Genomic DNA, 15,576 nt, shown 5'->3' on the forward strand with positions numbered 1-15,576 from the left:
CTTCGGCCCACCATGTCCACGTCAATCAGTGATTACCCCATACACACTAGCACTATCCTACACCTTAGAGTCAATTTTACAAACTGCAACCAATTAACGTTGCATCTCCACTGTTAACCCTTTAAGTATAATTTGCCGTCTATCCTGGCCAATTCTCGTCTCATGCCATCAAATGTTGGTCGGCATGGGCAGGTTGAGCTGAAGGACCCATTACCATGCTGTATGACTCTGTGAAACTACTGGTCTTGCATTTATTTTAAGATTATATCCCCTCTTTCCAAATTCTGCCCCAGATGAACTAGTTACTCTGTAATTCTGAATTATGATCAGATAATCCCATGAGGCGCAGCAGGTAGAGCCACTGCCTCACAGTGGCAGAGACCCAGTTTCGATCCTGACCTCGGGTACAGTCTGTGTGGAGTTTGCACGTTCTCCCTGTGACCACGTGGGTTTCCTACAGGTGTTCCAGTTCCCTCCCACATCACAAAGGCGTGCGGGGTTATAGGTTAATTGGCCTCTCGTGGGGGTAACATGTGAATAGTTGGCCAGTGGTCGGCATGGACTCGGTGGGCTGAAGGGTCTGTTTCCATGCTGTATCTCTAAAGAAAAGCATCTAAACTCAAGGGAATATGCGCTACGTTTAAGAAAGTGTTTTCTTAATTTAACCTTTCAGCTCAGTTATCATTCTCATTTTTGGTACATGTCTGCTCCAACCCCTCCAAGCCCTTCACGCAAAACTCCAAACACACCAAGTGGGGAGATGTACTAAAAGGCATTCTGAGGCTTTTTCTACCAATCACCTCATATAGCATCAATCCCTGGGGTACACCTCATTCAGCAACTTTATCTGGCCTGACCCACTTAAATATCATCAGAGAGATGTAGACACAAAGGCTGCAGATGCAGGTTTACAAAAAATGACACAAAGCGCAGGAGTAACTCAGCGGGTCAGGCAGCATCTCTGGAGGTGGGTCGGGCAGAATCTCTGGAGTTACTGTGAAGAGGCTTCCAGAGTTGCTACCTGACCCACTGTGTTACTTTAGCACTAAATGTCTTTTTAAAAATAAACTCAATTGCTTCCTTCTTTCAATATTTGTTACCACATTCCAGTTTTACCCAGACCTCCATTGCCTTACATTTCTGAAGCCAAGCATTCATGCTGAGTGTTACAGAAGGTTTTCAAGAAGAATAGCTTCACTGTATCGTAGCTTTCCAGTGTATACTTTAGATGTCACTTCCTCAAAAATATTTAAGAATTTGATCAGACAGGATCTGCTGTAACTGAAACCATGTTGGTTACCACTGACTGAGCTATTTTGACATAGACACTTGGTATTTACTATGTGGCCCTATAGCTCCCTAGGTCTGTTTGTTCACAATAGTTGAAAGTAGTCATATTAATTTCATACGAAGCTTAATGGGGCAGTCCCACTGTACGAGTTATTTCAAGAGTTCTCCCGAGTTTCCTCTGATTCGAACTCGGAGAATTACGGTAATAACCGCTCGTAGGTACTCGGGGCTCTCGTGAAGATTTTTTAACATGTTGAAAAATCTTCACGAGTTTTCCCGAGCTTGCCCGCGTTTCCGAGTATTCATGCTGAGTGTTACAGAAGGTTTTCTGCCGTATTAGCGTGTTACGATGTCACCGCTAAGAGATAAGAATTTGTCCAGGATCTGCTGTAACTGAAACATGTGCCCGAGCTATTTTGACATACATTATTTACTATGTGGCCCTATAGCTCCCTAGGTCTGTTTGTTCACAATAGTTGAAAGTAGTCATATTAATTTCATACGAAGCTTAATGGGGCAGTCCCACTGTACGAGTTATTTCAAGAGTTCTCCCGAGTTTCCTCTGATTCGAACTCGGAGAATTACGGTAATAGCCGCCCGTAGGTACTCGGGGCTCTCGTGAAGATTTTTCAACATGTTGAAAAATCTTCACGAGTTTTCCAGAGCTTTAGCGTTTAGCGTTACTGCCTTTAGCGTTACGAGCCGCTAAGAGATGTCCCGAGCTCCGATGTACCCGCTACGTACATTCTGCGTGCTTCCACAAGTTTGATTTTCTTAAACTCGGGAAAGTTCTTGGGTGAACTCGTACAGTGGGACAGCCCCATGACCTACACTCCAACTCTGGGGTATTTTGAGCCATTTAACTATTTCTAATTGATGAATGCAAATAATAAATAGTAAATGATAACAATGAAATAATTTATGCTGAAGATAGACCCAAAATGCTGGTGTAACTCAGCGGGACAGGCAACGTCTCGGGAGAGAAGGAATGGGTGACGTTTTGGGTCAAGACCCTTCTTCAGACAATCCTTCTCTCAAGAGATGCTGCCTGCCCTGCTGAGTTACTCCAGCATTTTGTGTCTATCTTCAGTGTAAACCAGCATCTGCAGTTCCTTGGTACACAAAAAAAAAGCTGGAGAAACTCAGCGGGTGCAGCAGCATCTATGGAGCGAAGGAAATAGGTAACGTTTCGGGCCGAAACCCTTTGGGTTTCGTCCCGAAACGTTGCCTATTTCCTTCAAGGTTTCGGCCCGAAACGTTGCCTATTTCCTTCAAGGTTTCGGCCAGAAACGTTGCCTACTTCCTTCGCTCCATAGATGCTGCTGCATCTGCTGAGTTTCTCCAGCTTTTTTGTGTACCTTCGATTTTCCAGCATCTGCACAGTTCCTTCTTAAACAATCTGCAGTTCCTTCCTCCGCAAAGAATGCGTCTGAATGACTAAATTTTCAGAATGAATCTTCTTGTCCAAATGTAGGTTCCCGGTAAGTAACAGGAATGGATTTCCTTCCGTTGATGAAAGCATTTGGTTTTGTCTTCACAGGTGAAGAAGACCATGGAAGCCACACTGCAAACAATTCAGGATATTGTCACCATTGAGGATTTTGACGTGGCCGACTGCTTCCAGTACACCAACTCCACTGAGTCCGTCAAGTCCACCCTTTCAGAAACGTTCATGAGCAAGCCCAGCATCGCCAAGAGACGAGCTAATCAACAAGAGACAGAGCAGTTCCTCTTCACGGTATGGTGTTAGGATGATGACTAGACCCTGACATAACTTTGTGATGCAGACTTTGCCTTCAAGCCATTTATTTACCTGGGGAGTGTCACCTCAGCACAGGCTACTGCAGCAGAGCCACTAGAGCTAATTCCTTATAGCGCTGACAACCCAGGTTCAACCCCAACCAACGTTATACGTGCGTGTTCCCCCTGGCTGTGTGGGTTCCCCTCAGGTATTCTAGCTTCCTCCCAAATACCAAAGATGTGTACATAATTTCACAACCTCCTCTCTAACAGTTCCTTCTTAAACACTGTGTACATAATTAGGTTGATTGAAGATTTCTGGTATCGTGTGCGTGCAAGAAAAAAATGGGAGGGGAAGGAGAGGTGTAGTTTTATGACACAAAAGGTTGCATGGAAAAAAAATTGAGGGATTGGATGACTCTGTGAGCAGGCATGCACTCAAGCAACTAAGATGGCCTCCTCCTCTGTCATTAGAAAATATGTGTCCATGTTGGTCGGTGTGGGCAAGCCGGGCCGAAGGGCCTGTTTCCACACTGTAGCACTCCTTGACTCTTGTCTCCACGGATTGAGATCTCAACATCCCCATCCATGGGTTGGGGTCCCTAGGTTTCTCTCCATGGGTTGGAGCTTGTATGTCCCTCTCCTTGCACTGCCTCAGTGTTCTTGCCCATCGTTTCTCTCTCTAGATTGGAGTGCTGTATATCATTGTCCAAAGATTGAACCTCTCCATGGTCTATCGTTTATGCGTCCCACTCTATGGGCTGGATCCTGGGCACCACGCCTCTTCCCCCTTTATGGAATGGGGCCCGTGCGTTGCTCTCCATAGTCTAGTCTATATGTCTCTGGCCAAGCACTGGAGTCTCTGTGTTCTGTGTTGGGGTTGGGTTAGATTGTCGTTGGGGTTAGCCCTCTCTTTGGCCTGGGACTTTTGGATTCTTTTTTTGGCAGCTTGGGTCAATATATCCCTGTTCCCATCAATGAATTGGACCTTTTACACCTCCCTCCATGAACTGTGTGTTGCTATCCAAAAGCTTGGGCCTTTGTGTCCCCCCCACCCCCACAATCCCTACCCCAGTGTCATAGGGTTGGTTTCATCAACCCTTACAGAGATAGGTTGAATAAGTTAGGTCTCCCTCTGATGAATTTACACTGATAGAGGTTTAAAATGATGAGAGGGATAGACAGCTTGATGTGGACAAGCTTTTTTCCCTTGAGAATAGGGAAGATTCAAACAAGAGGACATGACTTCAGAATTAAGGGACAGAAGTTTAGGGGTAATATGAGGGGGAATCCGCAGAGAGTGGTGGCGGTGTGGAATGAGCTCCCAGTGGAAGTGTATAGGCAGGGTCATTAGTATTAAAAATAAATTGGATCATATGGATGAGAAGGGAATGGAGGGTTATGAAAATGCTCTAAGGGGAAAAAATTTGTTCGGCAGGATAGGGCCGAGATGGCCTGTTTCCGTGTGTAATTGTTATATGGTTATATGGTTATTAATCCCATCCCATCAGGAAAACAAAGCTTGCTCTGCCACTTCAGGATAGGACGGGGCGTGAACAATGAACACATTAACAATTCAGCACGTCATGAGGAAGACAAAATTTCTGGAGAAACTCAGCGGGTGCAGCGGCGTCTATGGAGCGAAGGAAATAGGCAACGTTTCGGGCCGAAACCCTGAAGGAAATAGGCAACGTTTCGGGCCGAAACCCTGAAGGAAATAGGCAACGTTGACTATTTCCTTCGCTCCATAGATGCCGCTGCACCCGCTGAGTTTCTCCAGCAATTTTGTCTACCTTCAGCACATCATAAATTGCTTGATGTTTTTGGTGATGGCTCACGATTGTTTTCCTGTCGTTTTCTTAGAAGCTGAAAGAGTATTTTGAAGGCAGAAACCTGATCACCAAACTGCAAGCAAAACTTGACCTTCTGCAAAGGACTCTGGGCGAAAGTAGGCAATATTCTGAATCTTTGATGTAATTTAGTCAATTGGTGAAGGTGTAAAATATAATTTACTGCAGATAGGATCGTAGAGTCATACAGTATGGAAACAGACCATTTGGCCCAACTCATCCACGCTGTCCAAGATACCTTATCGAAGACTATTAAAAGACTAGGCTTGTATTCACTAGAGTTTAGAAGGATGAGGGGGCATCTTATAGAAACATATAAAACTATAAAAGGACTGGACAAGCTAGATGCAGGAAAAATGTTCCCAATGTTGGGCGAGTCCTGAACCAGGGGCCACAGTCTGAGAATAAAGGGCAGGTCATTTAAGACTTAGGTGAGAAAAAACCTTTTCACCCAGAGAGTTGGGAATTTATGGAATTCCCTGCCACAGAGGGCAGTGGAGGCCAAGTCACTGGATGGATTTAAGAGAGAGTTAGATAGAGCTCTAGGGGCTAGTGGAGTCAAGGGATATGGGGAGAAGGCAGGAAGGGGATATTGATAGGGGACGATCAGCCATGATCACAATGAATGACGGTGCTGGCTCGAAGGGCCGAATGGCCTCCTCCTGTACCTATTTTCTATGTTTCTATGAAGCAAGTGCCATTTTGCCTCTGTTTGGCCCATATCTCTCTAAACCATTCCAATCCAAGTACCTGTCCAAATTAGATGTTGTTATAGTACCTGTCTCAACTACCCCCCTCTGGCAGCTCATTCCATACACCCACCACCTTCAAAGTGAAAAAGTTGCCCCTCGGGTTCCTATTAAATCATTCTCCTCTTGCCTTAAACCTATGTCCTCTGGTCCTTTATTTCCCTACCCTGGGTAAAATTATACATTCACCCTATCAGTTACCATCATGATTTTAAACACTTCCGTAAGATCACCCTGTAGCCAAGAAATTAAGTCCTATCTTCCTCCATCTCCCTCAGTAGCTCAAGCCCACAGGTCCTGGCTAAATCCTGGTAAATCTTCTCTGTACTCTTTCCAGCTGAGCAACACCCCTCTTATAGTAGGATGACCAAAACTGCACAATACTCCACATGTTTACTCACCAACATTTTGTACAACTGTAACATAATGTTCCAATTTCTATACCCAATGATGATGAAGGCCAATGTACCAAAAGACTTCTTTACCACCCTGTCTACCTGTGATATGGAATTCAGGGAACTATATACTTGATCCCATGGATCCCTCTGCTCTAATAACTCTCCCCTGCACCCTGCCATTCAGTGGGATAGGATTTAATTCCTTGACATAGGATGAAAGAATTGATCGTAGACAAAAGTAATGAAGAAACTCAGCGGGTGCAGAAGCATCGATGAAGCAAAGGAAATAGGAAACGTTTCGGGCCGAAACCCTTCTTCAGACTGATGGAATGGATGAAAGAATGGATCGCCTAGGCTTGTATTCACTGGAATTTAGAAGGATGAGTGGGTCTCTTATAGAAACATATAAAATTCTTAAGGGATTGGACAGGCTAGATGCAGGAAAAATGTTCCCTGTGTTGGGGGAGTCCAGAACCAAGGGGTCACAGTTTACGAATTAGGGGTCAGGATTGAAATGAGGAAATATATTTTCACCCAGAGAGTTGTGAATCTGTGGAATTCTCTGCCACAGAAGGCAGTGGTCAATCCACTAGTAGTAGGCAGTATTCAAGAGAGAGTTCGATATAGCTCTTAGTATAAGGATTCCCTACCTGGGGTAAATTTATCCCCAGGGTAAACTTCGCCTACCCAGGGGATAAATCTGTTGATTCTGGATTTGTACATATTTTTTCTCATTGACTGACTGTTTGGTTCTGGTGTACGGGTATCTGTTCATCATTAGTTGTTCATAAATAAGTGAAATAACATTGTTATGTGCTATTAAAGTTGCCAGGGGTAAACGGGACGAGAAAGGTTGGGAACCCCTGTCTTTGGGCTAATGGAATCGAGGGATATAGGGAGAAATCAGGACCAGGCTACTGATTTTGGATGATCAGCCACGGCTGGCTCTGTGTTTCTATGCCCTGGTTGGACTTGTCAAAATACAACACCTCGCCCTTATCTGCTTTAAACTCCATTAGCCATTCATCAGCCCAATTGTCCAGCTGAATCGAGATCTTGCTCTAACTATCTTCTCTATGACACCAACTACTTTGATGTCATCTGCAAACTTGCCAATCTTGCCTCGTACATTCTCTTCTAAATCGTTGATATAAACCACAAACAGCAATGGACCCAGAACCATATCTTGTGGCACATCTCTGGGTAAAGACAACCTTCCACTACCACAAGCCCATGTTTTCCTCCATGAAGCCAATTCTGTATGCAGTTAGCTAGCTCTCCCTGGATCATGTGCGATCTAACCTTCCAGAAGAGCCTACCATGCAGAACCTTATCAAAGGCCCCGCTGACAGCACCTGAGACCATGTCCTTGTCAACCCTCTTTGTAACCTTTTCAAGAAAATCAATGAGACATCATCACCCAAGTACAACATCATGCTTACTATCCCTAATCACCCCTGTCTGTCCAAATGCATATGTATATCATTATCCCTGAGAATCTGCTCCAATAATATATTGATCACAGAGGTTAGGCTCATTGGTCTATAATTCCCAGGTTTTTCCTTGCAGCCCTTCTTAAATAGAGACACAGCATTAGCCAACCTCCAGTTGTCTGGCACATCACCTATGCCTAATGATGATTCTATAGGAAGCTGGTTCAGTATGCCCGCGTTTGGCCCCTATCCCTCTAAACTTTTCCAATCCATGTACCTGGACCAAGGGCCGAAATTTCCAGGATTGGGGATTTAATCAGAGATGCTCATCATGGCTCGGCTTGTGGCCAGGTTTACTGAAGTCTGCCCGTTGGGGTCTGAGCACCTGGGTTTTTCTGTCGTTGGTCTGCTTTTCTCCCAGTTTTCTTATTTTTTTAAAAACTCTTCATTAAAACTTCCCGTGAAGTTCCCATCTAAAAATTAGACAATAATCTGAAAAGTCCCACCTGCATCATTCCATAAAATGCTTTTGCACTTTACAGGAACATTGAAGATTGAATCAAGCCCCCATCTTTTCAGTTCCCCTGAAACTTGTGCGTAGAGTTATGCCAGGATGGAATTGCAGATGCTGGTTTAAACCGAAGATAGACACAAGAATGCTGGAGTAACTCAGCGGGACAGGCAGAATCTCTGGAGAGAAGGAATGCGTGATGTTTTAGGTCGAGACCCTTCGTCAGTCTGAAGAAGGGTCTCAACCAGAAAACATCACCCATTCTTTCTCTCCAGAGATGCTGCTTGTCCCGCTGAGTTACTCCAGCTTTTTGTGTCTATCTATAGAGTTGTGTCACTTGTAGTTCCCAAAACACCTCCTTGATGACAGAGCACAAGACCGAGGATGAAACGTTGAACCTCAGCCTTGGGCATTCCAGAAAAGAACAAGCCTCATGTCCCTGGAGAGAATACATACCGTCCTTCGAATGTTAATAAACAAGACACAGATTGTGGGCAGGAGGAATAGTTGCTTCAAATTTATTAAAATATTTTAAAGAAAACTAGTATGTTCAGAATCAAACGCATTTATCATTCATGAAAATCAAAAGATCTGCTGATGTTGTAAATCTGAAATGAAACAAAATATCCTGGCACTGCAGATCAGATCATGGCCGTGAGATCGGGAAAAGCAACAATTATAATCAGAACCGCTAAAGAGTTGCATTTCCGTGGAGGAGAATGTTGGGGAGCATTAAACACCTTCCACCCTGCTACTGGAACAAACTCGTTTTCTCTCTTTGGTGCTGAGAAATATCAATGTTGTTTCTCGTCCCACGGGTGCTTTATGACCTGCTGTGTGTGTCCACCATTTTCCAATCAGAATTTTTCCCAATGCTTTCCTAAAATGCTTTCACCAAAGCTGCTCCACTTGATGTGTTTTTCTTCACAATTAACTCTTTCGCATGTAAAATGCAAAGTGCTGGTGTAACTCAGCGGGTCAAGCAGCATCTCCGGAGGAATGGATAGGCAACATTTTGGCTCAATATAGAAATGGATAGTGAACATTTTGGCCCTTCTTCTGCCAAATACTCGTTTAGGAGCCTAGATTTCCTCCTTTACCTTGGAGCAGTCCTACCTTCTCCCTGGTCACCCTCTTATTTTTAACATATATACATGTGGTTAGAGGAGGTGCATGTGAAGGGCCACAGAGGTCCCTGGATGGAGATAAGGCACAAGGTGTAGGGACAGGTGTAGCGTCTCCTACAGTTGAGGGTGCAGGTTGGCTGGTAAGAGAACCAAGGAGTTGTGAAGAGTTATGAAGAGAGTGCATTTTATGGAAAGCAACAAGGGGTGGAGATGGGAAGATGTGACTAGTGGTGGGATCACATTGCAGGCGGAGAAATGTCAGGGAAATATGTAGTATGGGCTTCCTCTCTGCTACGATCTGTCCAAAAATAGGGTCCCAACATATTGCCTACCTATGTCCTCCAGAAATGCTGAGTTATTCCAGCACGTTGCGTTCTACACAAGATTCCAGCGTCTATATTCCCGTGTCTCTCCTTATTCTCACAGCTGAGTCTAGTGGGTGAATCCAGTGCCCATTGTGGTACTGAACATTTGAGACCAGACGTCCTTAATTGGTGGGCTGTGGGGCAAGCCCTTGTGCAATAATATCACTAAGTCAGTGCCTCTGCCACTTGCGATGTTCCCTTCGGGACTGCGCCACACTGGCCAACAGAACTAACATTTTTTTTTTTAAAACAAAGGTGCTGGAGTAACTCGATGGGTCAGGTAGCATGTATGGAGGGACAGGTGACATTTCAGGTCGGGACCCTTCTTCAGAGTGGAGAAAAGTTCTGTATAAAGCCATCGCCTACCATTCACCCCCACAATTAACTCTGTCCCGCTGAGTTACTCCAGCACTTTTGTTTTGCTCAAGATTCCAGCACCTGCAGTTCCCTGTGCCTAACATTCCCGTAATATTTTCTTTCCGGAAATAGAACTAGGAGGTAAAAAGTCAAGAACACAATGTGAGGAAGAGCTAGGGGTGACAAATCTGTTCAGAGAGCCCAGCTGTGAGTCATACACCTGCCATCTGCTGAACTAGTGCTGAGCTTCTGGTGTCATCCCAGATTTTTCCACCCGGTTACACCTGATCCGGTTCATCCCGCTGAGCTCATTGCATCTCCATCTGCCGACGCTGACCAATAAGTTGGGAAAGACGCAGCAAGATGTTTGACAAACGTTCCTTACTTGCACCACTTTGTCCTTCCAATTTAGTGTTTCAGTGTTTGCTGTTTATTGTGTTTGTAAAGTTGAACTCAAGTTGAGTCAAGTTCATTGTCATGTCCACTGGTGGAGTGACGTGCAGGTGAATTGAAAGCTTTGCTTGCAGTAAAGGGCTTGTCCCACTTAGGCGATTTTTTAGGCGACTGCCGCAAAATTTCCAACGTGTTGAAAATTTTTTGGTGACAGTGGCGACCATGTTTGCTATGTGTTGTCGTAGATTGTGCCAGGTGTCATAGGTGAATTCCATTGAAACTAGTCCCTGCCAGTCGCCTGGAGTGTCACCTAAGTTTTAATTCAATTCAATTCAATTTTAATGTCATTGCACAAATACAAGTATGGGTACAACGAAATGCAGTTTAGCGTCAGTCCGTAGTAATAGTGCAATATAGAAATAAAAATACAGAATAAGCAAACAATGTGGACGGAGAGACTGGAGAAATCTATCGGCGGGACTCCGAGTTCAGCAATGTGATAGTGTTGTTGTAGAAGCCGTTCCTCATCCTACTAGTACGAGACCTGAGGCTCCTGTACCGCCTCCCTGATGGGAGGAGGGCAAACAGTCCATGGTTGGGGTGTGAGGGGTCTTTGATGATCTTTCCGGCCCGTCTCAGACACCGTTTTCGGTGGAGGGCATCCATGGCAGGGAGCGGGGCACCGATGATGTACTGAGCGGTTTTCACCACCCGTTGTAGTGCCTTCCTGTCTGCTACGGTGCAGCTGCTGTACCATACCGTGAAGCAGGTGGTCAGGATGCTTTCGATGGTACAGCGGTAAAAGTTGGTCAGGATCTGGGGGGACAGGTGAGCTTTCTTGAGCCTCCTCAGGAAGTAAAGGTGCTACTGCGCCTTTTTGATCAGCTTGGAGGTGTTGAGGGACCAGGACAGATCCTCCGAGATGTGTACCCCGAGGAATTTGTAGTTGGAGACGCGCTCCACCTCAGTCCCGTTTATATGGATGGGGGTATGTCTGCCCCCTCTGATCTTCCTGAAGTCAACAATAATTTCCTTCGTCTTCTTGGAGTTGAGGACGAGGTTATTGTTGGCACACCAGGTTGTCAGGTGCTGGACCTCCTCCCTGTAGGCTGACTAGTCGTTGTCACTGATCAGCCCCACCACCGTGGTGTCGTCGGCAAATTTAATGATGGCGTTGGAGCCATTTTTAGGGATGCAGTCATGGGTGAAGAGGGAGTAGAGGAGAAGTGAGACTGGCCCTTTGCAACATCACAGGCACATGGACTCAGACAGCACACACAATCGCAAATGATAATTTCCACAATGCATAAGGTAGCGAGTGTTTGGGGTGGCTAAGCGGGAGACATTTAGGTAAATTGAGTCAACAGTTGTGAGAAATTCAGGTGTGTCAGTTTCTGTGGACAGTCTAAAGGGGCTGTCCTCTTGGGCGACCTAATTGGCAAGTTTAGAAGAGTTTAAAAAAATTTCATGTAGAAGACCTCCTTCAACTATGTTGAAGACCTCCTTCCACCTCCTTCAACTATGTTGAAGACTAGCTACGACTAACTTCGGGAAAATTGGACACTGAATAGTGGAGATGATCTCCTTCGATCTCCTTGACCTCCCTTCGACTATGATGACGACTATCTACAATACACAATGCAATACAATACAATACCGTTTATTTGTCATTTGAACCTCACATGAAGTTCAAACGAAATTTGGTTTTGACTACCTTCGACTACCCTCGATTATCTATGACTAACATGCCGACCTACTACGACTAAACCTATGAGTAAAAAAGGATCGTTTTTTTCCATGGCGACCCTTTTTTACTCACGGGGATTCTTTAACATATTGAAAACAACGCCGCGACCTAGCTGAGGCCTCGCGTACGCGGCGACCACTCTGGAGCATGAAGGAGAGTTACGAAGACCTCCTACGACCTCGTGTCGACCATGCTGCAAGTATAAGTCTAGGGCAAACGCGCCAGAACTCGCGGATTAGGTCGCCCAAGTGGGACAGCCCCTTAATGGCCAACTGCAGATTACAGTTATTACAGTTTTGCATTGATTGCTCTCAAAGGTTGATTGCATCTTCCCCAAAACCCCCAGTCTCACCCAAACAGGCCTTTCAGTATACCATATCCACGATGGCCATCGAATACCCAGCCTTACTGTCAGTTATAGGCACTGGTCCGTAGTCTAATATGGCTTGCTGATTCAAAGGTTCATCCAGATATGTTTTAAATGTGGTGAGGGTCCTTGTATCTCAGGCACTGCATTCCAGATTACAACCACTCCTCGAGTGAGAAACATTTCCTAAGATCCTCTCTAATCTCCTTGCTCCTTATTTGAAACTGTTGCCCTCTGATTCTGGGCACCTCTGTCTGAAGAAGGGTCTCAACCTGAAACATCACCCATCCCTTCTCTCCAGGGATGCTGCCTGAACCGCTGAGTTACTCCAGCATTTTGTGTCTAACCTCTGTTATGAAGATGTTTCTCATCATGCACTCACTCTATGACCCTTATAATGTTGTATACCTCTTTCAGGTCTCTCTTACCTTCCTCTGCTCAAGAGAAAAACCCAGTCCATCTATTCACTAGCGATTACTGAAATGGTCCATTTCAGGCAAACTCTTGGTAAACCGCCTGGTAAATGTGTCAAGTAGTTCCACAAAGAAACTGTTCCATTTCTATGGGGATCTTAGGGACAAGAGGTCAACAGTGTGAACATGCTTACCTTAATGTCAGTACTTTACAACATTTTTCAATCTATTACTAATATTTTCTTTTTTCTCCTCCCTCATCAATTTTAGGCCAGAGGGCAGGCTATTCCATTGCCAGGTGGGTGCAGTCGTTATAATGTGCAGTTTCTGAATTTCCACTCTTTCATGCAGTTTTCATCTTTCCGCGCGGCCAAGTTGACATCTGTTTTGGTTAATGAGTGGAAATTGAATGCTTTAAAACTGCCTTTCAACTGAGAAGATCCATTTGACACACGTGGTATTGAGGGCCAGTTCCGTGTGAAGGTCGGCAGTCCTGCCCCTGAGGATTTCACCTGCTGTATCGAGGGAGTTTGGGCATCCCACTGGATGTTGTGCCCCTTTCACTCGAAAACAGTCCGTTCAACAAAAGGTGGAACAGGCAACTGGCGTAGTGGAAATATCTGCCAAGCTGCCATCCACCTTGGTCACCTTAACATGGTGGCATGATTAAAAACAGAATTATATAGAGCTAACATTTGACTTTTCCTGTAGTCAGGGCAGCAATTGTACATGTTGCTCTGTTTAAAATCATGGTAGATGATTCTTTGTGGGATTATCAAAGCAAGAGGTTGTTCTGCCACAGTAAAGGATTGATTTAGATTTGCAAGCATTAGGTTTCTGTAAACATCCCGGGATGGTGGGACTGACATACGATGAAAGAATGGATCGACTGGACTTGTATTCAATGGAATTTAGGATGAGAGGGGATCTTATAGAAATATATAAATTCTTACGGGATTGGACAGGCTACATGCAGGAAAAATGTTCCTCGATGTTGGGGGGGTCCAGAACCAGGGTCATAGTTTAAGAATAAGGGGTAGGCCATTTAGTGCTGAGATGAGGAAAAACCTATTTAAGAAGGAACTGCAGATGCTGGAAAATCAAAAGGTAGACAAAAGTGCTGGAGAAACTCAGCTGGTGCAGCAGCATCTATGGAGAGAAGGAAATAGGCAACGTTTCAGGCCGAAACCTTTTAGTCTGAAGAAGGGTTTTGGCCCAAAACATTGCCTATTTCCTTCGCTCCATAGATGCCGCCGAGTTTCTCCAGCACCTTTGTCTACCATGAGGAAAAACTTTTTCACCCAGAGAGTTGTGAATCTGGAATTCTCTGCCACAGAAGGTAGTGGAGGCATATTCACTGGATGTTTTCAAGAGAGTTAGATTTAGCTCTTAGGGCTAACGGAATCAAGGGATATGGGGAGAAAGCAGGAACGGGGTACTGATTTTTGATGATCAGCCATGATCACATTGAATGTCGGTGCTGGGCTCGAAGGGCCAAGTGGCCTACTCCTGCACCTATGTTTCTATGTTTCTATACGGCTCCGAGTTAGCATTTACCTTGCAATGTTTAATGTTTATTTTCTTTTTTCGCCATATCCCGTGCAGTGGCCATCAGAACTCCAGTGTGAAAAAACAGGTAACAGTCCGCCAGCAACTATTCATTCTGTTTAAACTATTGTCACTAATTGTGGCTGTGGAAGGGTATTGCTTCTAGAAGCTTCTGGACCTGGCATTTGGGAAATCTATTGCAGAATCTCCTTTACCCACGAGAAAACCATTTTGTAACAAATAAGGGCGTTCCTTCCTTTCCATTTCCTCTGCAGTTTATATCCAGCTACCGTCAAACAATCAGTTATCATTATTGCAGGCAATTGGATATAATGTAACTAAGCCAGCTTGATAATGACTACTGATAAAACACTCAGAAATGCAATACAGAATTAAAGGCCATAATTTAATAATGTGGCAGCTCCTTGAAGTTCGGACAACAGTCGTGAAAGAAGAATTCTGCTTCACTGGGATAAGGGCGTTGCACTGAGTCGTGCACTGGGATAAACATTCTAGAAGTGAATGCACCCAAGTTGAGAGAAGGGATGTTATGTCTTCACCTCAATATAGAATGGATGGAAAGGGAAGTGGAAGACTTTTTGAGTATAGAAAAAAAATTGGAGCAAAGGGTAAGAAAGTTTCAGTAAGAGGATAGACTGCAATGGTATCCAAAGAGAGAAGAAATCATAGCCATAGAATCATCCAGCATGGAAAAAATACCTTAGACCCAACTTGCCCACACCGAGCAACATGCCCCATCCACACTAGTGCCAAGCACCCAACCCGAGGTGCACCACTAGTCACAGGCCTCCAGTCCGAGAAGCAACCTTCCACCGTCGCCCTCTGATTCAATTCCTGTCCAGTCAGGTATCTCTCCTTGCTTCCCATACAATCTAACCTTCCAGAGCAGCCTACCATGCAGAACTTTGCCAAATGCCTTGCTAAGATCCATATAAACATCCACAGTTCTGCCCTCATCAATCTTTTTGGTGTCATCTTCAAAATATTCGAGTGGCGAGGTTAGATATTCAAGATGCAGAAATAGCAAGCAAATGAGACATTTGTTTTTTGTGTGTATATTGGCCAAGAGTCTGAGCAAGAGTCTCAGTTTTGTTTAAGTGTAGCATTCAAGCTAATTGTCAGGAAATGCTTATTTAAAAATACATTTGATGGAGAAAAAAAAGTGTCAGTTAATGAGTGGTACTCCAGATACTTCTCATTATTTGGAGGCATTCCAGGCTAATGGAGTCATAAGAATCAGCAGTGTTTACTGTGGCCTGGCAACGGA

The 15,576-nt window shown here is 44.7% G+C and overlaps 1 protein-coding gene across 2 annotated transcripts in view; it reads left to right on the forward strand.

The window, feature by feature from the left end:
- srgap2 (SLIT-ROBO Rho GTPase activating protein 2) overlaps positions 1 to 15,576 on the forward strand; it is a 206,037-nt gene that overhangs the window by 149,025 nt on the left and 41,436 nt on the right. For both annotated transcript variants that reach the window (XM_055654380.1, XM_055654379.1), the window contains exons 9-12: positions 2,831 to 3,028; positions 4,894 to 4,978; positions 13,011 to 13,038; positions 14,346 to 14,376. In XM_055654380.1, coding sequence (XP_055510355.1) covers positions 2,831 to 3,028; positions 4,894 to 4,978; positions 13,011 to 13,038; positions 14,346 to 14,376 — 342 coding nt within the window. The remainder of the gene's footprint in view (positions 1 to 2,830; positions 3,029 to 4,893; positions 4,979 to 13,010; positions 13,039 to 14,345; positions 14,377 to 15,576) is intronic.

This window comes from Leucoraja erinacea, chromosome 24, assembly GCF_028641065.1.
Source record: "Leucoraja erinacea ecotype New England chromosome 24, Leri_hhj_1, whole genome shotgun sequence".
In the NCBI taxonomy this organism is placed as follows: Eukaryota; Metazoa; Chordata; class Chondrichthyes; order Rajiformes; family Rajidae; genus Leucoraja; species Leucoraja erinaceus.